Raw genomic sequence first — 23598 nt, 5'->3', positions numbered from 1 at the left:
GATTCCGAGGGCATCCAACCCGGCATGAACAATCAGGCCAGTCTTATGGCAGATACAAAAGATATGCATGGTTGTTGGGTTCCAGTGAGAGCTGGGGTCATGTTCAATGAATTGTCTTTGAAGCTCGGATGCCAAAGTCTTGTTGTTGGATCCTGAATCTGACGCCATCGCTATCATGTAATAATTGCAAAATGAAAGTTAGAATCAAATCTAAGAAGTGATGATCGAAACAATACTTATCTTTTTACAAAGGTCGTGCTTCTTCAGCACTTTGGCTACAGGGGCTGCAAGCCATTCACCTCGGTGATGCCATGCGACCAGTTTCAAACAAAGGTGGCGTATCACAAAGTTCCAGTCTTTGTCCACGAAAGCGACTAAGGCCCCAATAAACGCATGTCGGTTGCGAGAAACCGTCCACACATCTTGTATTAAAGTGAACATCCCAGGGAGGGTCTACCCGATTCGAAATAAGATGAAATCAAAAAGATAATTTCAATACGTTTTCACATCAAGACGACGGACAAAGAAGAATATAAAATTAATAATGTAACTCACCTTAAGCTCCGCAACTAAATTGTCCCGAAGGCCAACATAGAGACGCTTGGCTTCATCTGCCGACCATTTTCGTTTGTAAAGTTTGATACCGGGTCGAAGGTATGTAAGAACTGCCCGTAACATTGGATGTTCGATTATGGTCCATGGGAGACTGTTATTGACTTGCCATAAGGCTATCATTTGATTAACCACGAGGTTATCAAATTCAGGAACAGGAAGGAGAAAATTATCAAGCGAGTGGGTATGACTATCACGGATCTGGCTGGCCAGTTGATCGGCTTGAGTGGGAGGAAGATTGGCGCCTGCTAATATCGCATCTCTTCGACGAGGACAACCGGCTTTGTTTTTACCGGACTGGCTAGATCCGTCGCGGTGGACACGAAGGTTGGATTTCGAAGTCCCGCTGATTCGGACCTCCTTTTGACACCACTTACATTTGAGTGTCAAGGGAGGTGCCAAAGGATCCTGAAAGGATCTCACATATAAAGACATCATTAGCACGCGGTAAGAATAGATGTAATAAAAATAACTTACATCATGTGGGCGACGGAAGGGTGCACCAAAGAACAGAACAGGTGGATCATATTCGATCACATCTGCTTCACCTTGACCAACGGTCTTGGCCCCGCGATTCCGCTTGCGTACACGCTGGTTGTCTTCATCAGAGTCTTGATCAAGGTCAGGATTTGCCCCAGCAGCAGCAGCCAAGACCTACACAAATTGGTAAGAGCAATACACATCATTACCATCAAAATTAATAATGATATGAAAGAATATAATGAAACGACTCACCAACTCAGCCTGTGCCTCCTTGCTTCGGCCAGTTTGAGCACTAGATTTCGACTTTGAAGACTTGGACTTGGCTTGGCTTGACCTCGTCCCCGATTGAGATTGACGACCGCGGGCAGGAGCGATCTTTCGTATGTTAGTACTAATGATCTCAGGCACGTCTGATTCGTTTTCGGTTTCGATGTCGGGAAGGGTTTCTGATTCAGATTGAGAACGGACTCGCTTTCGATTGGTGACTTGTTTGGTGGTCGAAGAATTACGAGGTCTGATCGAGAAGGTAAAAGATGAGCTGGGTAGTGACTGTCGACTGTCGGAAGGGGGACAGATCATCCCACTGGCTTGTCGTGCAGGAGTAGTAACACGTCCAGATCGGCGTGGGGCGCTGTCATCGGTTTCATATCCGGAGGTTGATCGTAAAGTGCTTTGGACAGGCATCTCGAGGGTGCGATCAATTGATTTGATTCTTGATGAAGGGTTAAGGAAGTAGTATTCGATTAATGAGATAAGGAAGATGAATATCGATTATAAGGATAATATTAAAGAAAAGAATCAGTAATGGTAATTGAAGTTAATAAGATCTTATTACTTCTATGTACTTGTATTACTAATCGATTGAAAGAAACTCACTCGATTTCCAAAGACCGGCTTTTGATTGTGTCGCTCAACCATCCAGAGTCCAAATCGCCATTCGAAAATCCTTGCTGACAAAAGACGTTGGGATACAGGGAGAGTTGGAGGATTGGAATTCCTTCCTTACCATGGTGCTGGGATACAGGGAACATCAGCATCGTCGAGATCTTCCTCGAGATCTTCGTCGATGAATTCGTTGATGAGGATATCGCCGATCGGTGGAGGTTATGATACAGGACTTACCAACCTGAGCCTGGGACCCAAAGCGAAGCTGATGACCCGCTTTCGGGTCCTACTGACCCGAAAGCGGTACTCACCCCCCGTTACTGGCCAGGCTGGTAAATGAAAGCGCTCCGCGAGCCCCGTTACCAGGAAACCCCGCAGACTGGTACCGTAACCCAGTTGCGCTGCCGCAGCGCTGACCGCAGAATCAGCGCAACTGGGCCAGCGTTGATCACATCTTCCAAAATTTCTTCTAAAGCAATTACATCTAATGAGTCTCCACCTACCACACGTGTTCTTCCTTCTGTTGCTCTGTTGTCTAATCATTCACCTCAAGAACCTTCACACTACGCCAAACTACATTTTTTCCTAGGGGCATAGAAAAGTACCGTGCACATAGAAAACACTACTTTTCTACTCAGACAACGTACTTTTCTACACTCATACAATAAATTGGTGACTATAGAAAAGTGCATATACACCTCGCTTTTGTTGGTATATGCGTGATTGGTTGCCTGGCCGAGTTGAGACATCAGTCAGGCAAGTATAGTGTACTTATACATACATGTTGACGATGGGGCGTTGGCCCCGGTCACTCCGACCATGTTCAAGTTGGTGTCCAATTTGTCAAGTCTTGTCATACACACACCCAGGTCCCAAGGTCCTTCCCGTCTCGACTCTCAACTCGACAGCATGGAATCACCACATCATGCGCCGACACTCGTGATGTACGCTACGGATTCACATTCGCCTCAAGCTATCCCGTTGAGCTTCAATAGCAACATCATGATCTCACACCACCACCTCTTGAAAGGCTAGCCGGACTCGCGAGCAAGTTTCAGATCAAGGATGATTTACAAAATGGCCACAGGTAGAATGCAATTGTAAGGTGAAGTTCTTTGCAGCACGGAGCAATCTTTATCATTATGTTTCATATTGACATTTGTTTTGAAACTAAAGCCATCCAATCTTCGAATATCACCTGTGTAGCGCCTACAAAGTGACATGTAAGCCTATGTCGGTATGTCACACGCCACGGACAGCCAAGCCGGAATTTGGCCCCAGTGCAGTTTCAGGTGTCCTGGAGCATTTCTTTTTGTTCCAAAAATACAAATTTAAACTATCTAAAGTATCTCAAAGTTATGTAGGAGTAAGCCATAGAGGTCCTAATCACTCTCATTAGCTGCAATGCTGTACCTCACCAAGATGCTTTCCAAGTCTTTAGTCAGAGCGCTCTGGAGACCGCCAGAGCGCTCTGGTGACCGTCAGAGCGCTCTGATTGTGTCCCCAGAGCGCTCTGGACTCGGTCGAAAACTACAAGGTAAAATTACAAGCACTCTGAGCAACCGCCAGGGCGCTCTGCAATTCTTCAAAAGGTGCCGTAATATGTACTTCAGCCCCACCAAAATCACCAAAATCCCACCTCACACTCACTCAACTGCGACCCCATACATACATATGGAAGTTACGATCGGACTTTCCTGAAAGCAATCTGTCTCATGACTCCCCTAATGATTCGCTTTGAAAACATGTCCTCCTACACGAAATTGTGACAAACACATTATTCACATCACTTCAGATTAATTGAATGCGAACAAGATGTATATACAATTGAAGAAGTTTGTTGAAACAAAATCAAAAATTTCACCTCCATCAATCAATCGGATCCATCTGATCCAATCAAATAGTTAGTTGAAATAGACCGTTGACAATATTGTCCTCAATCGGCTTTTGGACTGACAATTGTCAGCCGACTTAGATCCTGAAACTACAGCTTTGGTCTTAGTCGACTCCTGGATTAGTTAGTCAATTGCCGTAGGAGACTACTGATCGTTTGATCAATGTCTTGATTTAAATCAGTACTTACACATCGGATCCGGTGACTCACTGTATCACTCGTACAATAGCCACCAAGAGCCATAGCGAAGCATACCGTGACGTCTGATCAGATGTATCAGATCATGACACCATGTCGATCGATGATACATAAGATCCCTTCATCTATAGATCACTCATAAGAGTACAATGTTTTTTCCATCTCTTTTACTTGCTTCACGTTACAAAAGATCTCAAAGTTCAAGAACAAAAAACAAAAAACACCAGTGAATGAAAGCCAAGGATCCTCGGAAGAGAACACAAAGATTTTCATGAGATTCAAAAAGATAAGACCACATCAATTTTGATAAGTATTTCAAGATTTTATAAGATGACAGAGGAACAATAACACATCTGTTCTGATAAGTGATTTGATTTAACAAACTAATTTTGATAAGATGTAAAAAACAGTTTGAAGTGAATAAAAGTCAATCCATTTGAGATATGATTCCTGGTTGAACAACGTAGTAAAGTAAATAGAAGTGACACCAGCTGTTCTACGTTATCTTCGTTCTGTTGCTACCCTGAACTACAGAGATACAATAGTAACAAACGTGTCAACTACGCGCAGGATTCAAATGTGATTGATGAATCTGAAACTTACCCTTGTAGGTCAAATCAGACTCATTCTGATGAATCTGACTCTTCTGAGTCTTCAATAGTATCTGAATCGGAGGAATCAGTATTGATTTCCACTTTCTTCTTCTTATGTTTCGTCTTCTCCTTGAGTTTATGTTGCCCTTTACCTGTCTGAGCATCTTTCAACCGTTTGTCACCTTCATTGTCAGTATCTTCGATATCTCTTCGTTTTTGATTTCTTCTTTCAAGTGTGATGTCATCTTCATTTTGTTCGTCTTGAGAGTCGGAAGCACTGTTTTGGTCTTGGGTATTTTTGATAACTTGATCTTGTGAGTTGTTTTGATCGGATAATTTTTTGACAACTGTAAAATTACCATTTTCGATATCTTCCAACCAAACTTTTACCACCGCATCAGTGACTTTGCGTTGGCCGATATCCAGCTCCGATCGTTTCAGTAAGGATCCGGGTTTTTGAACGATTTTGACTGGCCAGCGTTTTTTTTCAAGATCACCGATGGGATCCGCTTTCTTTGGAAAGACCGTGCCACGCATGTGAGCACCTGATAGGAATTCAAAGAATGCGAAAATGTACACTAAGCACACATCTGTTGTACAAAACTTGAATATCAATCACGTACCAATTAGTTCATTAAGGCGCTTGCCAAGTCGACTTCTTCGCTCATCACTAGGTTGTTTAGTTTTGCTGGGGCCTTCAATTTCAATTACCGTTTCTTTCCCGTGAACATAGGACGAAAACTTTAGCGGGACTTGAGGATCGTCTTTGGCCCATTTTGCAAATAAAACGTCGTTTGAAAAAGTTTGTGACCACCCGTTGACACCACCACAACTCGCCGTAGTTAAGTAATATGAAATTTGATAACGTTGACACACAACTGCAAACTGTGGCAAAGGAATAAATATATGTTCTCTGAAATTAAAGTCAAGATGTAGAAGTGTTCTTACATCATGGTGAGCCTTTTGAACAGCAATTTGAGATCGCTTTTGGAGAGTCGCAATGGATGGCATTGGGTCGGGCTGTCCGTGGCAGAGGTGAACTTTATCAACATCGACCAGTTTTTTGAAAAGGGGTTCATACTTCGCTTTTTCTTCTTCTGAAAGCGTGTGAACTTGAGGTGCTCGGATAACGGTATCGACTTGTTGCACATCAACACCTGTTTCACCATCATCTTCAGCTTGAACGTTGGGGTCTTCTTCTTGGAGGTCATTGTTATAGTTTGGAATGTTAGCTAATGCAAAGAAATACGGGTCTCGGAAGATATTCTGCTGGTCCTTAGTCAAACCATTCCATTCTTCAGCCATTTTCTGATTACGAGTGATCCAAGCATTTTTATCATCGCGATCAGGAACTGAGCAGTACATAATATGTCAGTGTATTTGTTTTCATAGAATTTTAAAAAAACTTACGCTTTTCACCTAGACATTTAACACAAAATGCAAGAAATCGAATCCAAGGATTCGCCTTCGCCTTCTTGGTACCAAGACCTCTAGTGAGTATAAGTTCTTGTGTCAGTGAGTGCACAAGAAAGAAATGACATATGCTTCACTCACACCAAGTTCCATATCACAATCTCGGGTACACCAGCCATAAGAGCAATCATGAGAATTCTCTTCTCAAACTCCATTCGGACTACTTTGACCAATTCTTTGATTTCTTTCGGCGCGGTGCTCCGTCTGGAATCCTGGTGTACTATAGCTTCTCGAAGACCAATAAGGGTCCATTCATCAAGTGAATCTTCAAACGTGTCCAATTCAAGTTGAGGGAAGCGAGAGCGGAATGGCTGTTTTTTTTTAGTCGCATTAGATTCTTTGGTCGTATTAGTATCACCGTGAGGGGTTTCATCATTCTGATTATTTTCTTCAACCTCTTCTTCTTCTTCGTCCTCAAAGCCATCATCATCCTCTTGATTATTCAACGCTGCTGCTCGTGACTTCGTCTTGAGTTTCTTCTTCGGTTTTGACTTTGATTTAGTCTTTGATTTGGTAGGTCGCTTCTTTGAACTGGTGTCCTTGGTAGCTACAACTGGGTCGGTGCCATCGTTTGTGGGATCAATATTTTTGGAGCGAGTCGAGGGCATGGTGGCTGAATTAGCTGGACGTTGGATGATAGAGGATGGATGTAGGCTATCTAGGCGCTTTGACTGTTGGAATTTGAGCGTGTGGTTAAAGGGTTATTGACTGATCTATATCAAAACGAATATGTATAATGTCACATGTCACAGGCGGTATAGGTTGACCAATACTCTACGTACAGATACTGGCTACACCGCATCTGCTTCCACCCGTTAAACCGTTTCCTTTCTCTCATAGATGAGGGTATTCAATTGGTCTCTATCTTGGTATACACTTGACTTCAAGTTCAGTCCTTCCAACGGATCAAAACTGTAAGTTGCTCATCGAAAAGTGATGAGTATACTTAATGAGAACCAAAAAAGGGTTCTATCAAAACTGTAAGTTGCTCATCAAAAAGTGATGAGTATACTTAATGAGAACCAAAAAAGGTTTCTAAACTCATCAGACTCTTGTTTGAATAAGCCGAAGGTTATAATTGATCCCACTCAGGTAATAAAAATCAGGTATTTAACTCGCATAATTGCTACACTCCGCTCGAAAAATTCTTGATGGCAGAAGCAAAATTGTCTCAGTAAACTCGGCCATGGAATTATTTGTGGCAGGTTAAGGGTTAAAGCGCAGACAAGAAATTGAATCTCCCAATATCTTCAGGTGATATTGGATGTTTTATGGATATTGGATGTTTTATGGTAGAGCGGGAGAGAAAAAGGAAAGTCCAAGTGACCTGTTAGTGACCATTTAGACAGGGAAGTAAGTAGGGACAAAAGTGTCCCAAGAACGTCCCTCTGAAATTGAATTTTGTCAGCTGGTGCAGTAGTTCAAGCCATTTTTACCACATCTCCAGAGTGTGTGTTTGGGGAGAGTGTAGGTCTGAGCCGGCAGAAAAAAGGCATTTCGAAGATGGGTATCGGGAATTTCAAAGGAAAGGAGGGGAGTATTGACAAAACTGTCTTAACAAAGTCATTCTGAAGTTGAATTTTGTCACTTGGGGGAACAGTTTGAGCCTTTTTTCCCCCATCTTCAGGGTGTTTGGGGATGTTTCAGGTGTGAGCGGGAGGAAAAGAGGTATTTTGAAGATGAGTATTGGCAATTTCAAAGGGGAATGAGGGGAGTATTGACAAAACTGTCTTAACAAAGTCATTCTGAAATTGAATTTTGTCACTTGGGGGAACAGTTTGAGCCTTTTTTCCCCCATCTTCAGGGTGTTTGGGGATGTTTCAGGTGTGAGCGGGAGGAAAAGAGGTATTTTGAAGATGAGTATTGGCAATTTCAAAGGGGAATGAGGTGAGTATTGATGAAAGTGTCTTAATAGACTGCCCTTGAAATCGAATTTCGTCCATTGTGGGAACAGCTTGAGCCTTTTTTGCCGCATCTTCAGGGTGTTTGGGGATGTTTTAGGTGTGAGCGGGAGGAAAAGAGGTATTTTGAAGATGAGTATTGGCAATATCAAAGAATAGACTGCCCTTGAAATCAAACTTTGTCATCTGGGGGAATAGTTACAGCGTATTTTCCCCCATCTTCAGGGTGTTTTGGGCAATTTAATAACCCAAAAGTGACCAGATAATGCGAAGACCCAGTTTGGCAAAACTGTTGCACATACTCCTTTACATGATTCTGATACCCACTCACCATAAAATCCATTGGAACACCCTGAAGATGGGGGAAAAAAGGCTCAAACTGTTCCCACAATGGACGAAATTTGATTTCAAGGGCAGTCTATTAAGACACTTTCATCAATACTCACCTCATTCCCCTTTGAAATTGCCAATACTCATCTTCAAAATACCTCTTTTCCTCCCGCTCACACCTAAAACATCCCCAAACACCCTGAAGATGCGGCAAAAAAGGCTCAAGCTGTTCCCACAATGGACGAAATTCGATTTCAAGGGCAGTCTATTAAGACACTTTCATCAATACTCACCTCATTCCCCTTTGAAATTGCCAATACTCATCTTCAAAATACCTCTTTTCCTCCCGCTCACACCTGAAACATCCCCAAACACCCTGAAGATGGGGGAAAAAAGGCTCAAACTGCTCCCCCAAGTGACAAAATTCAATTTCAGAATGACTGTGTTAAGACAGTTTTGTCAATACTCCCCTCATTCCCCTTTGAAATGATCACAGTTGACCCTTTCATGCCCCGTCTAGAGCTTTGATTTCTCTGCATATCTTTATACATAGATCTTGCATCAAGCACTTACTTACATCCTTCCAGTAAGTAAGTGATCTATATCATGAATCACATCATTGTTGTAGTTTTAAAGCAAGTGTAACAATGACACATGAAGGTGTAACAAATAATGCTTGCTGAATTTCTTGTATGTTCAAACCCAGACCAGCGCAACACAGACCTACACGGACTATTTAATCATATGTGTCAACAGTAGCTTACAAGGTACTGACGGATTGACCTGGAATAGTCCTTATCACGTGCGACACTTTTTTTCAGCGGAAACTAGCTCCTAGATATGTCAAGCAATACAACCCTGGGATGAAATGGACCCTTGTCCAAGATTTGCAACAAGAAATAACATTAGGTTATTTTACTTAAGAGACTGATGTCAAAGCTTCAGGAGCTATGAATGCCTCTTTATTTGATCTACCATCAATCAATTTCACTATATTAACACATTTTTCACTTAAACCATCAACTTGTCATTATGGTATTACCAGGTGAAGAGGTAAGACCACCACCCAAGCGCTCTAGAACAAACAGCAACACTTCGAATAGCTCGGTGGGAGATCGACTGGCAAACCTCCTGGGTCGCGAGAACGCCGCTGCCGAGGGACGCATGAATGTACTGCAGGCGCGGCCACCGGTTGTGGCTCCCGTGGCTCCCATTCCTCAAGCAGACCGCGCGATTCGCGAGCCACAAGACCAAGCACTTTACAATGCTTTCATCCCGGAACATGGACTTGATGATCTACAAGAAGATGATGACAAGGTGGAAAGGCCGGCCGCGGGTATCAATCGAGCAGATTACTATCGTTCCGAAACTTACCAGGAACGTGTTCTGAAGGAGGAAGCTAATTGGGAGAAAATAATGCCAGCTTTGTTTCTTGCTTATGTACCATGTAGTCGTTCTACGTTTCAATGGGTGGACCCAGTCTTATGGAATCATGATTTCAACGACGAGTGCCGCTGTCCATCTTGGAAAAGGTCTACAGTCAACATCGATACCATTGACTGGTCTGGTGAGTACCCATTACCATCACTTTTTTAGAAAGATTTGTTCTCTAACTATGATATCTTTATAATCATGATTTAGGCCGCACAAAGACAAGCCTCATGACGTGCCGATGTACATCAGATGCTGTTCGATTGCTACGTAGAGGTTACATTGGTGGGACTCCTGCTCAGCCAAGAACGGCCTATTCGATTCGACTCCTACGCTTCCATCACATCTTATGGAAGTACTGTAGCATTCGTATTGCACCATTTGTCGAAGCTCTAGATGAGTATCTTGATCCCCGAAGCTCTCTACTCTTAGTGTCTGGAAGTGATCAGGTAGGTAGTGCTCGATTTATGACTAATTTGTGTGTAACAGATTTGAAATTCTACTTACATTCACGAGTCTTCATAGACTCGCGACTGGCGTAAAGGATTCTCAGCTGCAGTGGACGCGTATCGAGAATTATTGCAAAGACAAGAAGATATGACCAACGAAGCACTACAATTGTCACCTGAAGACATCCTGGCTTCAACCTGCCCGGCTTGTTTTGGCCCAGAGGTACCTGGCAAGCGAGCTGAAGAGCCAAGGGTGGTGGTCTGCCTCGATGGAAACTTCCAGCAGCGGCGCCACCTTTCGGCTAGTGCCGCGTGGAGAGGTGAATCCGGGGTGATGCCAGCCTTGTTCATGTCCCCACTCGATGTCAAATCCTGGGAGACTCGAATGGTTCCGGAGCGCAACAAGCGGTCTGATGTGATAGTGAGTACTGTACATAAAACATTTGAAATCTTCAAGACAGTTCCTGACTAGACCTTGAATATGTAGCACCCCTGTAGTGATCAGCACACTGCTGCTGATGACATTCGAGGACGTAATACCTGGAAGAACTATTACGAAACAGGTTTGATGGGAATGGGGTGCCGGCACGATCACATATTGAAATTTATCAATATAATACAGAGTGGCGAAAAGTGAGGATGTTTCTTTCAAAGTATTGAACTGCAATATGTTTGAATTACCAAAACTGATGAGTATAATCTCGGTACGTAATACAAAGGGGACATTTCCCAGTGGCTATGCTAGACTGGCTTATGAAGCAAAGCGAACGAGATATGAAGTATGCTGTCCTGTATGATATTGGTTGTAATCTAGAGAGGGGGATTCTCAAAGTAAGTAAATAACGGGTCAAATGTCAGGTTGTTCTTTGAGTCATATTGGAGTAGATATTGATTCTCTGATGAATTGACCATTGACCAGCGCAACTTGTTTCCAGACAAGCGTGACACTGACCTATTGATGTTTGGTACATCGGTATTTCATGCCTTTGTTCATCAATGGTCATGTCAATTACAATACAACCCAAGACTTAATATGAACTGGGGGCTTTCGGATGGTGAGGGGATGGAACGTATCTGGTCAAGGCTCTCATCTTTGGTCAGCAGTCTCAGATATTCCACGTCTGCCCATCGGCTTAGCGCGTTGAATCTGAAAGGTAAACATCACAACGAGTCTGGACGCGCGAATTTGGGTGAGCTGATCTGATATGAGTATGTATAAGTAAAAAAATGAAATGAAATCACACTGAAGTCGGTGCTATTGGTTGTCTTGAAGTGAGATGGTTGTTGTCACGAGAGATTGCAGCTCGCAAGCTGTATTCAGAGAGTAAATCGAAGTTGGATGTTTTGAAGCGTTTACCGAATTACACTGAAGACTACTTTGTTCAACAATGGGAACGCCAGCGTCATTGTCAGCTAACTGCAATGGTCCATGAAAATACTGACACCTTGAGCAAGAAAATGGCCAAGCTCGTTGGTTTGGAGCAAAGTCTGCAAACGTCTGAGTTGAGTGTTTTCTCACATAATCTAATATGTTTGCAAGATACCTTACAGTTGGCAATTAGGGAGGAGTTTGAAAATTTGCGATCAAAGAGGAGACGAGATCGAACTCCAGCTGAGCAGCTGGACTTTGAAAGTCTACCTGCTGCAATCCAGGTGCTGAAAGCAAAGATTGATGAGGTGGTGGACGAGCTTGGGGGTGATGAATACAGGGATATTCCTGAGCCAACAAGTAAGCTCACTATATATTTGTGCCAGATCATGGTACACATGCCTACTGAGGTCTTTCATCTGCAAAATCTCAGCAATCAAACGTCGAGGCTTGATCCGGATTCGAGTGGCAAAGACCAAATTGCACGTTGCAAAAATTGATGTCTTCACTATGCAAAAGCATAGTGACGAACGTGCTGGTGTGCGATGATTTAACCCTTCAGATGACATTGCATACACTGATACAATGATTCAATTGAACTTAGGTACCCGTGTACAACAGAAGATGAAAAAATCTTTAAGCGAAAAACAAGCGGGATTCAAGTCGAAATACAATACATTTAAACGTTTGGTCAATGCTTTCAACGACAATTTCCCAGAAGGCCCCAAATTCATTTGCCCCGTATTTGAAGACCTACGAGCACTTTCGGTCTATGACCCATATTGGGATGTTGGTCAGCTGACTCACCCTGGGGAGGCATGGGCTGTAGATCAAAAGACACAAGAAGGTATTAAGGCTTACCTAGATATGATACATGCTCATGATGAGCTCTGTCGAGTCGGTCGGGAATGTCGGCAGATGATTAAGTGGGCTGTGAATCTAGAGGGCAAGATGTCAGCACTGCGCACTGCGCTTGCACTTCAAGGTGAGTGATTTTTCTTGGCCCACCCGAAGTGATCTGTTCTGATGTCATCTGTGATCGTGGAATCGTGGTTATGTAGATGATGATACTGAAAGCATTCCAAACAGAAGGATGTTGAAGGTAGTAGGTTCGGTGAAACCAAGGATGACAGATCGTCTACAAGAAAGCAAAGAGGTCCTTCGTTCGCTTCTCGAACATCTAACACAAAGCCGTAGTCGACTATGGATAGCATGGAACGTCGGTATGTCAAAACTCCTGAGTAGAACCCTAGAATACAGTCAGCAACCACCCGAAGTCGAAGCTACACTCGAACTCCAGTGGAAGGCCTTGGCAGCAAAGTCAAGACAATCTTGGGTCACTCCAATCCTTGACGCAGAGCCGCACGACGTGGATGAAGCCGCAGAGTTGGAGATGCCAGGTGATGAGGATCTCGAATTTGAGTGGTGGTTAGACGAGATGAACGAAGATGATGATGAAGGGATTGAATGAGTAAGTAAAAGTAGTTGTTGAAAATTAGCGATGCAATGCATTAAATGATGATGTGGATGTAGGATCAGTTAAGGAAAGACTCTCACAGAGCTTTGACGTGAATGTAATTGGTGTGTGATTTGCTTGAGGTAGTATCGGGTTGAAGGTTTTGATGGAATGAAATGATTTGTGAGATGTGAGTGTGAGAAGAACATGCAAGCCGTCCAATGAGTTGTTCGAAATGATGTATGAGTAAGTATGTGAGTGTAAGATCAATATGTGAGCCTTCCGGTGAATCTTCAAGAGCAAAAAGGGCTTGAACGAGATATGTGAGCCTTCGATGAGTCTTTGGAGTGAAAAGGGCTTGATTGAGTGTTGATTTGTGAGCTTCAAATTCTTGGCGGATCAAGTGAGTATTGATTGACTTTGAATTTCTAATTCGGGAATAATGATTTACTTAATGCGAGGGTATCAAATAGATGAAAACTAAAGGTTACCGAGGTTATCGAGGTGATGAGAGGTGACAAGGTGGGGTTAATACCAAGGTCAGAGCGCTCTGAGGACCGCCAGACCGCTCTGGGGACACAATCAGAGCGCTCTGACGGTCACCAGAGCGCTCTGGCGGTCTCCAGAGCGCTCTGACTAAAGACTTGGAAAGCATCTTGGTGAGGTACAGCATTGCAGCTAATGAGAATGAGTAGGACCTCTATGGCTTACTCCTACATAATTTTGAGATACTTTAGATAGTTTAAACTTGTGTTTTTGGGACAAAAAGAAATGCTCCAGGACACCTGAAACTGCACTGGGGCCAAATTTCGGCTTGGCTGTCCATGGCGTGTGACATACCGACATAGGCTTACATGTCACTTTGTAGGCGCTACACAGGTGTCGAATATAGATCAACTTCGATCTGGTTGATAGGTTATTGCCGGATATTTCAGGGTGAACGCGGTCATCTCAACGGTCAAACCAGGTTTCTGAAACGGTAGCCATCAATCCTTGATAACTATCAATCTTCCTTTGTGGACCTCCATCCGTGCCACAGGATAGTCTGAAACCCCAAACGTGATTCAACCCAACCATGTCAGGTATTGATCGTTGTAACTAGATACCACAGCTCCATAATCTCCCTTTTATCGTTTGTATCCTCTGTGACCTGAAGAGCTCTGAAATCATATCCCCTTAATCGAACTACTGTATCTTCAACTTTATTTGCAAAATGCTATCCCCCACAAAGAAGACTCGTCAAACCCGAAGGCATATCTGCACTTGCCAAGCCCACAACTGCTTTGCTGCCCGGTTTACAGACGCAAATGGGACCTCTCGTCCAGGCATTGAGCTGAGTCCGGAGGCGTTTGAAGCCCATCAACGGACAGAACTACGACTACAGGCTCAAGCAGCCCTTAGTGTTGAACCCGTACGGCTATCTCCCAGTTCTCGGCCTCAGACCCATATCGCAAGTCAGGATGATCTTGCATCACGGCTTGAAAGAGTCGCCCTGGGTTCCAACCTTCGTGTGGTACCATCTGGGAGCGGGCAAACGAATTCGTCAAATGATCGGCCATTCACAACGAGTGCCACTCGTAGATCGAGACCTTCCCATGAGACGGCTGATATCTCAAATGATCGCAATACTACCGACGAGCATGTTGACACCGTAGAAGGCCAGCTTGCCGCAGAATCAGTGCAGGTGTCCGGTATTCAAGCTTACAGCTGTGGTAAGCTTTTTTCAGTCGTGACTGAGTTGTCTGAATTTGATCCGTCAAGGTGCTTACCCAGATCAATTTTAACAGCACGATTCTTCGAATTCAGCTTGGAGTTCATCAATCCACTACACTTGCACGCAGCACTAGCTGCAGCTCTCATGAACATCTTTAGCCACGCTTCGTTGAAGACTACATCGTGGCTTCTGGATGTGCAAAGAAGCAACATCGAGCTATCTTTGACACATGGCCTGAGGCCCACCGCTTCACCAGATCAGCTTCTACCTTACGATGACGAAGTTCTACGCCGGATCCCGAAGACAATTGCGACGGTTTTTGGATGGCTGCAAATTGATCCAACACTTATATACATGAATTGCTGCCCATCGTGCTTTGCTTTGTATCCCCTTGAAAGCGCACCACCCACATGTAATCATAGGATTTCTAGCATTCCAGGTGGTCCACCCGAGTCCATGGAGCCCGATGACGAGTTATCTGCTATGCCATCAAACGACATCGACTTTACCGAGCGTCTCTGTGGCGAACCTCTATTACGTTTCTCTAGAGGAAGTCAGGTCCCTGTGCGACGCTATGCATTTCAGAGCCTTTCTGACTGGATTGCGCGATTGCTTTCGCGACCTTGCGTTGAGTCATGGCTTGACGAGTCCTTGGTAGAGTCAGCCAAACCCTTCGACCCGGATAAACCTGTTCAAGATATACATCAAGCCAGGTTATGGAAGTCATTTCGCGGCCGAGATGGAAAACAATTTACTGCTAAAAGTGGAAATCTTACCTTTGCAATGTTTGTTGATGGAATCAATCCATTTGGGAACAAGCAAAGCGGTCACCATGTATCAATAACCTTCATTGTACTGGTGTGTCTGACACTACCCTTTCGGATTCGTTATCAACCAGAAAACGTCTTTTTAGTGGGGGTCGTTCCAGGGCCGCGGGAACCATCCCTCGAGCAGATGAATTGGGTTTTACGCCCAATCGTAACTCAGCTGCAAGTTCTTTGGAAGGAAGGCCTTCTTCTTTCACGGACGCATTCACATAAAAAGGGTCGCCTTATCAGAGCTGCCCTGCTACTCTTTATAGCAGATCTACCTGCATTACGACGATCACTCGGCTTTCCAAGTGCAAATGCCAACTACTTCTGCTCCATATGTCTTTTGATGAAGGCGCACGCAAAGAACTTTGACTCCTCATCTTGGCCACCCCGTACCACTTGCCAGCACAAAAAATGGGCATATTCAGCTCGGGATGCTGAAACGGTCAAGGAGCGGGAAACTATTTTTAAAACCCATGGAGTTCGTTACTCAGTTTTGGTTGATCTTGAGTATTGGGACATCATCGACTGTCACGTTGTTGACTCGATGCACAACCTTTTACTCGGACTACTAGCTTGGCACTGCCGACGATTTTGGTCAATGAAAGAGTTCACGGATGATGAAGATAAGCCAATATCAATCAGTACAGTCGAGTTATTGAATCTTCTTTCGGAGCACTCAAATCCACAATCACAAGCAAAATACGTGAATATCCCCATACCAGAAGAGAATGAAGATGATGATGAGAACATAAATGATATCTTATTTTCGGAAAATACGGACTCAAGTGACGAGGATTTTGTTCCTTTGGGAGAAGGATGGAACGGCACATGGGAACCTCCACCAGTTGACAAGATTATATTTGATGCGCCCATGCTGAAAGAAATCAATGCGCTACTTCCTCAGATTCATATTCCTAGCTGGATCAGACGTGCGCTACCAGTTTTGGGTAAAGCCTCATTTGGCAAACTGAAAGCTGATGAGTGGAGAAATTTATTTACAATTCAATTACCTTTGATCCTCATTCCAATGTGGTATGGTCATGATCATGTCAAATCGTCACTCCTCAAGAACTTCTGTCATTTGGTATCGCTGGTCAACCTGGCACTCAAGCGAGTGATGACATCTGAAATCATATCTTCATACCGCCATCATATACGGGAATATTTAGAGAGTTCATTCCTGCTCTTTGAGCATTGTAAACCAACCTGTAACCATCACATGGCTATACATCTAGCTGATTGCCTTGAAAAATCCGGCCCAGTTCGCGCTTGGTGGTCATTCCCTTATGAAAGGTTGATGGGGAAAATCCTTAAAGCAAGTCATAATAATCACATAGGTAAGCTTATCTCTAAACTTTTTGCCTTCTATTGACATACTGAACTTAACTTGTTTGTCTTTCACAAGGCGAGATCGAAATGACATTCATGAAGAGTTTTTGTCGCGCGGGAAATCTTGCAGGAATTCTTGAAGACGAAAAGCTACCTGAGGCTCTTCATCCTTACATATCACGCTTGAAAGGTCTATACGAGCCGTCACCAAAACTCCGAAGACAAGTTTCAAACTCAAAGATGGAATCTCTTGATCCTGTCGTCTTGAAATCATTGACTAAGCGCTTGAATACACAAAGGCAAGATGACTGCATATGGGTGATGCCAGAAAAATGGGCTTCGATGTCAAAAGAGAGTTCTCTCGGGTTCTCTCCAGTTTCAGCTCAAGGAATATTTTACAATCAAGTTGCACATTTAGATGTAAACTTCTCAACATTCAAGGCAAGTCGCAAAGACAGTTTTATTATCTTCAAATCACTTCAAGGAAACACCTGCTTTGGTCGAATTCACTCTATCTTTACACATCGCCGAAATCCAGAGCCAAACAAAATAAAAAAAGATACATGGCTTTGTGTACAAGCTTTCCGTCCACTTTCCCCCAGTCAGTATAATCCATTTTCAAGAATTGATGCACCAGACGTCCAGGTCGAGTTACGGTTATGGGAAAAGCCTGAAAGTGTGTTGGTCAGATTAGATGAAATTGTGGCGCACTGCGCCTGGATGATGTATAAACCTGGTTCGATTCACAAAAGTTTGAATGTGTCCACAGTCGCATTGGTGTCTATGGAACGATAGATACCTTCAATGTATTTCTTGAATGTCTAGAATTTCAGTAAGGTCATGTATGTATTGAGTATCTTCAGAGTTGAGGAGCTTGAAAGACATCTCAGATTAATGACTTGCAATACAATTAAGAGTCATCTAAAAATTGAATAAATTCATGTATATAGTTAGTAATTAAACTGTCGCAAAGAGATATCATATTGATGACTCACATGATCAGCAATCATCATAGTGACTTTATGATAGGTATTAGAGTTGAGAGAAGAGGTTGGCGGACAATATCAAGTGCAGACCTTTCAAAAGGTGTCAATGTTTCAAGGTATTGTGGCGAGTAGCAGTCTATGGGAAGACCAGAAGGGGCGGCATGATCTGAAATCAGAGCATTGGGACACCGGAGTCGAGGGCGTGGAGGGCGTCCGTTACTTGATGAACTACGTCGATCTTTTGGTGTTGCCGGCTTAGGAATACTGACATCTATCCGCGCTTTATACTCTTCTAAAAGTATAATGGTATCTGTCAACTCAGAGCTGCGCCAACTCAGCTTTCGGATGTGAACTGGAGCTTGTGGTTGGTCGGAGTCAAGGTGTAGACAACCCTCGTGATCCGTCTCGTCGTCGCTGCAAGCCGCTTGGATGATAGCTGAAAGGGGCCACAGGGGCTTTTGTGCAAGTACTACACGGTCACGCTGCTTCTTTGTCTGGCGAAGACTTGCATCAGTCTAATGGAGATGTTGGGAAGCAGATTGAGAGGATTTGACCCACATAGCTCAGCCGGGCACGTCTTCGCACTGCGCTGGCAGCGCTCTTTTTTCGAGCCTCAGCCCAACTTTCTTGCTGATACCTAGGTGTCAGTATTACATATCAATATTCTCATTAGACGATGTTGGAGCACCTGAAGTTGAGAGAGAAAATACAACAAACCGTTTCATAAGAGACCGTACTCGTGTATTTAAAAGTCTCTTGAGGTATCTTTGGTTGTCTGCATCAAGCGACACGCCCGGATATTCACCACACTCAACCAGCTTGATGAAGATGCTAAAAGCTAGATTCCACAACCATCTGTTCTGTGCAGAAGATGGTGATTTGGCGAAGTCGGGACGAAAGCTAGATACTCCCACAAATTGCATCATGGTCCGCATGACTATCAGCTGTTGAGCTGTTGCTTTGGGATGTTTTGGCCGGTCACTGATTGGAGGAGACGTTTCAGAAGTTGATGCGGATGCTTCGGGTGGACCGGGACACGGTTGAAAATCATCAACATCGACATCAATCTTCCATGCCATCTGATCTTCATCAGTCGCTGGAGATGGGAGCCTGGTTGTATCTTCAGTACGGCCTAGGAGTGTGTCGATATGGAGCCGCATCCAAAACTGATGGCCAATGTCAGCTTAGTTCCTCTTGCTCCAGAGACAAAATAAGAACTCACAGCGGATCTTCCGCCCCGCATTTTTGGTTCAGGCGAGGCGGTAGGTTTGACATCTGCAAATTTACTCACGACCTGCGATAAGACGTCCAAATCCTTGGTCACGAGCTCAAGTCTACGATTGGTTTCTGCCAGTGAGTGTTTAAGTTGATCTAAAATGTCACACTTCAGTAATCATAATCACATAAAATAGTATTGTAGGGACCCGTATGACAACTTACAATATTTGAAACGCCATTGAGGCTCGTCTTTGTCCTCCTCGCAAGGACCTTGGCCGTGAGCATCAAATTCATCAAACTCAGGGGCTGGACCCGCCGAGGCAGGCTGTGATTGGGTTTTCATGAAAGGTGGTGGAGATGACCAAGACTGCGCTGGCTTGTGTTTGATGGACTCGCGAGGCGGGCTTTGTTTATCAGAAATCGAATTTTCAATTCCATCACTGGCATCGTTTGACGATTGGTCGTCGTCTGGTGGAAGCCAATCGTCGTCAGAAAGCTCTGTTGACTCTGGGTCAGCCGTTGGAATTAGTTTAGAGGTTGGGTTAGGGCGAGGGAAACGGAGACGTCGGTGTTCCAGACTGGGAAAGTTGTCCTGGAGCACATCCTTCTCAGTGGGCTGTTTCTGAGAAAGTCCGGCTGGGAGATGTAAAGCGTCACATCAGAAATACACTCATTCTACGTACCAAACTGGGGAACTACTGACCTGGGTCTGATGTTGGGATGTGCTCCGAAGACGCGGAAGGTGCACGAGATGTTGCTCTTCCTTTACCCTTATCTCTTTGTTTGCTGATTGGTGACTCGGAACGACAAACGGAGTCATTGGCTACTTTTTCCTTAGCTTCCATTGGGTTCTTGGAAAGTGTTGCACCGGCTACGATGGAAGTTTGATCTGGTCCAGTTGATGTAGAACCTTGAGTAGTACACGTCGAGCTTTGTATAAGGGATGGTTGCCCGTCATCTGTGTGCACAGGTAGGAGGCGGGTCAGCTTGGGCCAAATCGACACCAATAACGATATTCAAAAAGACATACCACGACGTTTGTGATGAGACACTGGTCCAGCTGATAAGGGGTTAGCGGGTGAGACTGACTCATTTTAGTCAACACATTCATCCAATCAGTATCAAGATGAGTTGACAAACCAGTGGGTATGGGCGAAGAGCCAGCTTGAGGTTTTGGCAGTGCAAATCGGAACATGTGGCGAGGTATGCGAACTGCCGAAAGTTTTTGATCAGGCATCAGCACTTTAAGCCAGCATTAAAATTGAATCAGGCCCAGACGTACTTAGATCACGGTTCTGATTACACAGAACAACCAGTTTATCCTTGGGAAGCGTCTTGCCATCTAAGCCGATTCCTTCAACAATTTGAATCAGGTCGGGGAGCTCGAGCTGGTTGAAGTCGTAATCATCTGGCGCAAACGGATCTTTAACAACTTGTCCTTCGTGATGAGCATCCTGTGTTCCGGCGGGGGGACCTGAAGGGATATGGAGTTCAGAGTCATCTGCTACCCGCTTGGGCCTGACTTCGTGAGTTGATCGAATCCTTGAGACTTTGTTGTCACGGCTGAGCCTTGGTCTCTTATTCTTCACAAACTTATTGAGGAGATCGACCAATCGGTTTCGGGACGTCTTGGCTCCAACCAGAACACCTACATCGTCAAGACGTCCAGATGTTACTCCTTGTGGTTCTGGTGTGTTGCTTCCTACGATCCCGAGGCGGGGCAGCGGGTGTCGGTGATGTACAGATAATTAAGTGATCAGCGCAACCACCTTACACATATGTAAAGCTTCCAACCAAAAGGAAGACAAAATCAAGACATAGCTTACCGTCTGCTAAGCTGAAAGGTGAAGGTGAGCGCTTCCGGCGCTTTCCGGAGCGGGTTTGTTTACTCGAACCACTGGGAGCTGAGGTAGCTGGCGGCGGAGAAGGTGATGAACGATGTGGCTGCGACGTTGAAGAATGAGGTGGTTGAAGAGGGGCTGGTCCGCGTGCTTCTGAAGATAAAGGTATGTTTTTGCCTCGCAAGCTTCGACGAGGAGGATTCTGGATTGAAGGGATTGAAGACATCATGTGTCATTGAAAGCAATAAGCCAAAACAAAAAACTAGTATGTGTCAAAGTAAGTAGCCAGTAGGCAAAAGACGTCCACCTAACGTGTCCTTGAAAGAAAATCTGGCTGGGAATCACGTATTATATGTGTAAATATATATCTCATGATGGATTCCTAATTCGCATTCAACACATCATGCCTAGTAAAAGAAGTTGAAAGGCTGATGTTCAATCAACTATCCTTGTCCATTGTCCACTTGAGAGTTGTAGTGTGTTTCCATGTGATGAGGAATGATCTCTTGTGATCATCCTCACCAAAAATCAGTGACCTGGTTACACTCAAGCAAACATGAGCCATATTTGCGTCCAACACATCAAAGGACATATGGCAAGTCTATGATTTCGCGCAAGCTACAAGTTACTATACCCTACTATACCTCAGTCATCAAACAACGCGACAAAAGTGGGGTGCCTTTACGATAACTACCATATCTGATCTCAAAGGGATCTACACGCCTACAAAACCGCTTCCAAGAGATAGACAAGTAACCGGGCCGCTCGAACGAGACATATGCCTCATAACGATCACCTAAAATTGGTGAGTCACTCACCTACGCCACGGACCAAAGGGATTGAAAGATGTAAACACCAGAACCCCGCAACAGCTTCTAGTAGCAACTTCGGATCAAACTCACCATGCATTCCTCTTGGTTTGGACACGTTTATACTTAACCCTTTATCATCATAAAGGGTCTTACACTGCTCCTCACCCAAACTCATTGCTTCGTAGGGCATGTACACTCGTCGACTGGAACAGTATAAGTAAAGCTCATACGATCACGGGTTCTGGTCTTCCCCCTCTCGCATCAACATCCTAGCATCCCCATCTCCAGTTACATGACTCTTGACTGAATATCACCGCGCTGTGTTTTATCTGTGTCTTCTGTCTTTGACCCTTTATTTCCGGAACATCTCATCTCCTGTTGATCGCACTCACGATCAACGTGCAATAAGCTCTTAACCTACGACTCCAAAGCTACCATATCACTTTCAAATTGGAAAACAAATCCTTGAATAAGCCTATAATCGAAGCCTCTAAGGTACACATGATCTTCTGTCTCTCGGCGAAATATTCTTCGATTTATTGTAGTTCAAGTGTACTGATCTCTATTGTTGACTTTCAGTTCCTCATAGACCGGTCTTCAATTGGCTTTAATATACCGATTCGATTCCCTACGTTTTCAAATACCTTGAATATTCCATGTAAGTCTTACCACACCCTATCTCTGAAAGCTTGTGATCACTGTACTTATAAATATTGATCGAACGTAGTGATGGCCAAGAAGGCAAAAGACTCCGGCTCCACCGGCTCCACTTCGGTCACGTCGCCAACCACTGCAACCGAGATACTTGGTACTATGCAGAAGAAGGGAGCGGCTTCAGCCGCAACCCCAACTCTCGAAGGCTACCCACCATCATCCACCAAACAGCCACCACGATCGCCAAACGACGACACTCGCTTCCATCCTTTATGGAACGCTGTGCAAGCCTTACCAGGGGGCCTTCGCAAATTTCTTGATCACGACTATATGAGCAAGAAGAAATCGATCAAGAAGTTGGAATTCTATTTGATCCTCTATCACTTCAACCCGGCCACCACGTCTCGTCCTAACCACCTCAAGGCCAATTTGGTGGCAGAGTTTGAAAAAGAATGGCTACCCCGCCTTGAGCCATTTATATCCGCTGCTCCGCCTACTGCTATGGACACCGATGAAGATGACTTCGATCCCTTGGCCTCAACTACCACTCGTCGCATGTTGAAAGAAGTACTCCAGCGTAAAGCTCCTAGCGTCGATATTGCCCCAAATGCGAAGATTGATGGTTTACGTCGGCTCTACAAGCAACACGTTGATCCAGACCTTCCACTACCAAAATCTACGGAATTCACTCGCAAACCCCGTCATGTCAAAGAAAACGCTCTCAAAGGACTTACGATCGAACGCCTTCGTTTTGCTATACAATGCGAGGCCCCGGAGGTTTTCATTCACACTGTCGCATTGACCCGTCCTATTTGTCTTGCCTTATACATCAAGTTTGTCAGTGAAGGGTCCGTTGAGCCTGGTGTTTTAATTGAGGGCTTCCACTACTCTATCATTGAGCAATGATCAATGCAATGTTTCTCTATTTTCTTTGTCTTGTCTGACGTTCTTGTATTAGTACACCTGGTTTGTATGGTATCACATTCAGTTTCTTTTTTGCTAGTGTTTTCCGTACATCCAGAGGCTTTACTTGTTGAATCAATTTGTATCGCTTGAACTGCACTGTACTGTCGGTCAATACAACATGGTCTATTGCTTGTTCAACTTCTTACAATTGTCAGCTGCTATGCTGGTTGCTGACAAATGTGAGTATAC

The 23598-nt window shown here is 44.3% G+C and overlaps 6 protein-coding genes across 6 annotated transcripts in view; 3 read left to right on the top strand and 3 right to left on the bottom strand.

Annotated features, from left to right (window-relative positions):
- Positions 1 to 1145: 1145 nt before the first annotated feature.
- On the bottom strand, positions 1146 to 2104 carry MELLADRAFT_84822 (uncharacterized protein; the record flags this gene model as incomplete). Its single annotated transcript, XM_007419043.1, has 4 exons — positions 1146 to 1266; positions 1352 to 1807; positions 1972 to 2045; positions 2102 to 2104. 4 exons carry the CDS (start codon positions 2102 to 2104, stop codon positions 1146 to 1148), a joined length of 654 nt encoding a protein of 217 aa, XP_007419105.1.
- A 2591-nt stretch (positions 2105 to 4695) lies between these two features.
- On the bottom strand, positions 4696 to 6746 carry MELLADRAFT_114198 (uncharacterized protein; the record flags this gene model as incomplete). The annotated part of the gene is made up of 2 exons (XM_007419042.1): positions 4696 to 5069; positions 6497 to 6746. The coding sequence occupies 2 exons, from the start codon at positions 6744 to 6746 to the stop codon at positions 4696 to 4698; spliced, it is 624 nt and encodes a 207-aa protein (XP_007419104.1).
- A 2655-nt stretch (positions 6747 to 9401) lies between these two features.
- On the top strand, positions 9402 to 10721 carry MELLADRAFT_84820 (uncharacterized protein; the record flags this gene model as incomplete). Its single annotated transcript, XM_007419044.1, has 3 exons — positions 9402 to 9936; positions 10011 to 10249; positions 10326 to 10721. 3 exons carry the CDS (start codon positions 9402 to 9404, stop codon positions 10719 to 10721), a joined length of 1170 nt encoding a protein of 389 aa, XP_007419106.1.
- A 1923-nt stretch (positions 10722 to 12644) lies between these two features.
- MELLADRAFT_114196 (uncharacterized protein) lies at positions 12645 to 13089 on the top strand (the record flags this gene model as incomplete). The annotated part of the gene is made up of 2 exons (XM_007419045.1): positions 12645 to 12675; positions 12728 to 13089. 2 exons carry the CDS (start codon positions 12645 to 12647, stop codon positions 13087 to 13089), a joined length of 393 nt encoding a protein of 130 aa, XP_007419107.1.
- Positions 13090 to 14287: 1198 nt separating this feature from the next.
- On the top strand, positions 14288 to 14858 carry MELLADRAFT_84819 (uncharacterized protein; the record flags this gene model as incomplete). The annotated part of the gene is made up of 3 exons (XM_007419046.1): positions 14288 to 14485; positions 14534 to 14786; positions 14836 to 14858. The coding sequence occupies 3 exons, from the start codon at positions 14288 to 14290 to the stop codon at positions 14856 to 14858; spliced, it is 474 nt and encodes a 157-aa protein (XP_007419108.1).
- Positions 14859 to 17823: 2965 nt separating this feature from the next.
- Positions 17824 to 23598, bottom strand: part of MELLADRAFT_114195 (uncharacterized protein) — a gene marked incomplete at both ends in the record, with an annotated part of 6787 nt that continues 1012 nt past the window's right edge. Inside the window, 17 exons of the mRNA XM_007419041.1 lie at positions 17824 to 17853; positions 17993 to 18433; positions 18477 to 18555; positions 18636 to 19084; positions 19141 to 19289; positions 19359 to 19772; positions 19840 to 20094; positions 20167 to 20220; positions 20277 to 20378; positions 20419 to 20838; positions 20963 to 21179; positions 21622 to 21795; positions 22182 to 22220; positions 22551 to 22649; positions 23072 to 23119; positions 23178 to 23197; positions 23426 to 23510. Of these exons, the coding sequence (XP_007419103.1) occupies positions 17824 to 17853; positions 17993 to 18433; positions 18477 to 18555; positions 18636 to 19084; positions 19141 to 19289; positions 19359 to 19772; positions 19840 to 20094; positions 20167 to 20220; positions 20277 to 20378; positions 20419 to 20838; positions 20963 to 21179; positions 21622 to 21795; positions 22182 to 22220; positions 22551 to 22649; positions 23072 to 23119; positions 23178 to 23197; positions 23426 to 23510 (3075 nt within the window). The remainder of the gene's footprint in view (positions 17854 to 17992; positions 18434 to 18476; positions 18556 to 18635; positions 19085 to 19140; positions 19290 to 19358; positions 19773 to 19839; positions 20095 to 20166; positions 20221 to 20276; positions 20379 to 20418; positions 20839 to 20962; positions 21180 to 21621; positions 21796 to 22181; positions 22221 to 22550; positions 22650 to 23071; positions 23120 to 23177; positions 23198 to 23425; positions 23511 to 23598) is intronic.

This window comes from Melampsora larici-populina, assembly GCF_000204055.1.
Source record: "Melampsora larici-populina 98AG31 unplaced genomic scaffold MELLAscaffold_122, whole genome shotgun sequence".
In the NCBI taxonomy this organism is placed as follows: domain Eukaryota; kingdom Fungi; phylum Basidiomycota; class Pucciniomycetes; order Pucciniales; family Melampsoraceae; genus Melampsora; species Melampsora laricis-populina.
The sequence above is the reverse complement of the archived record's forward strand: the minus strand, read 5'-3'. Positions and strand labels throughout refer to the sequence as shown.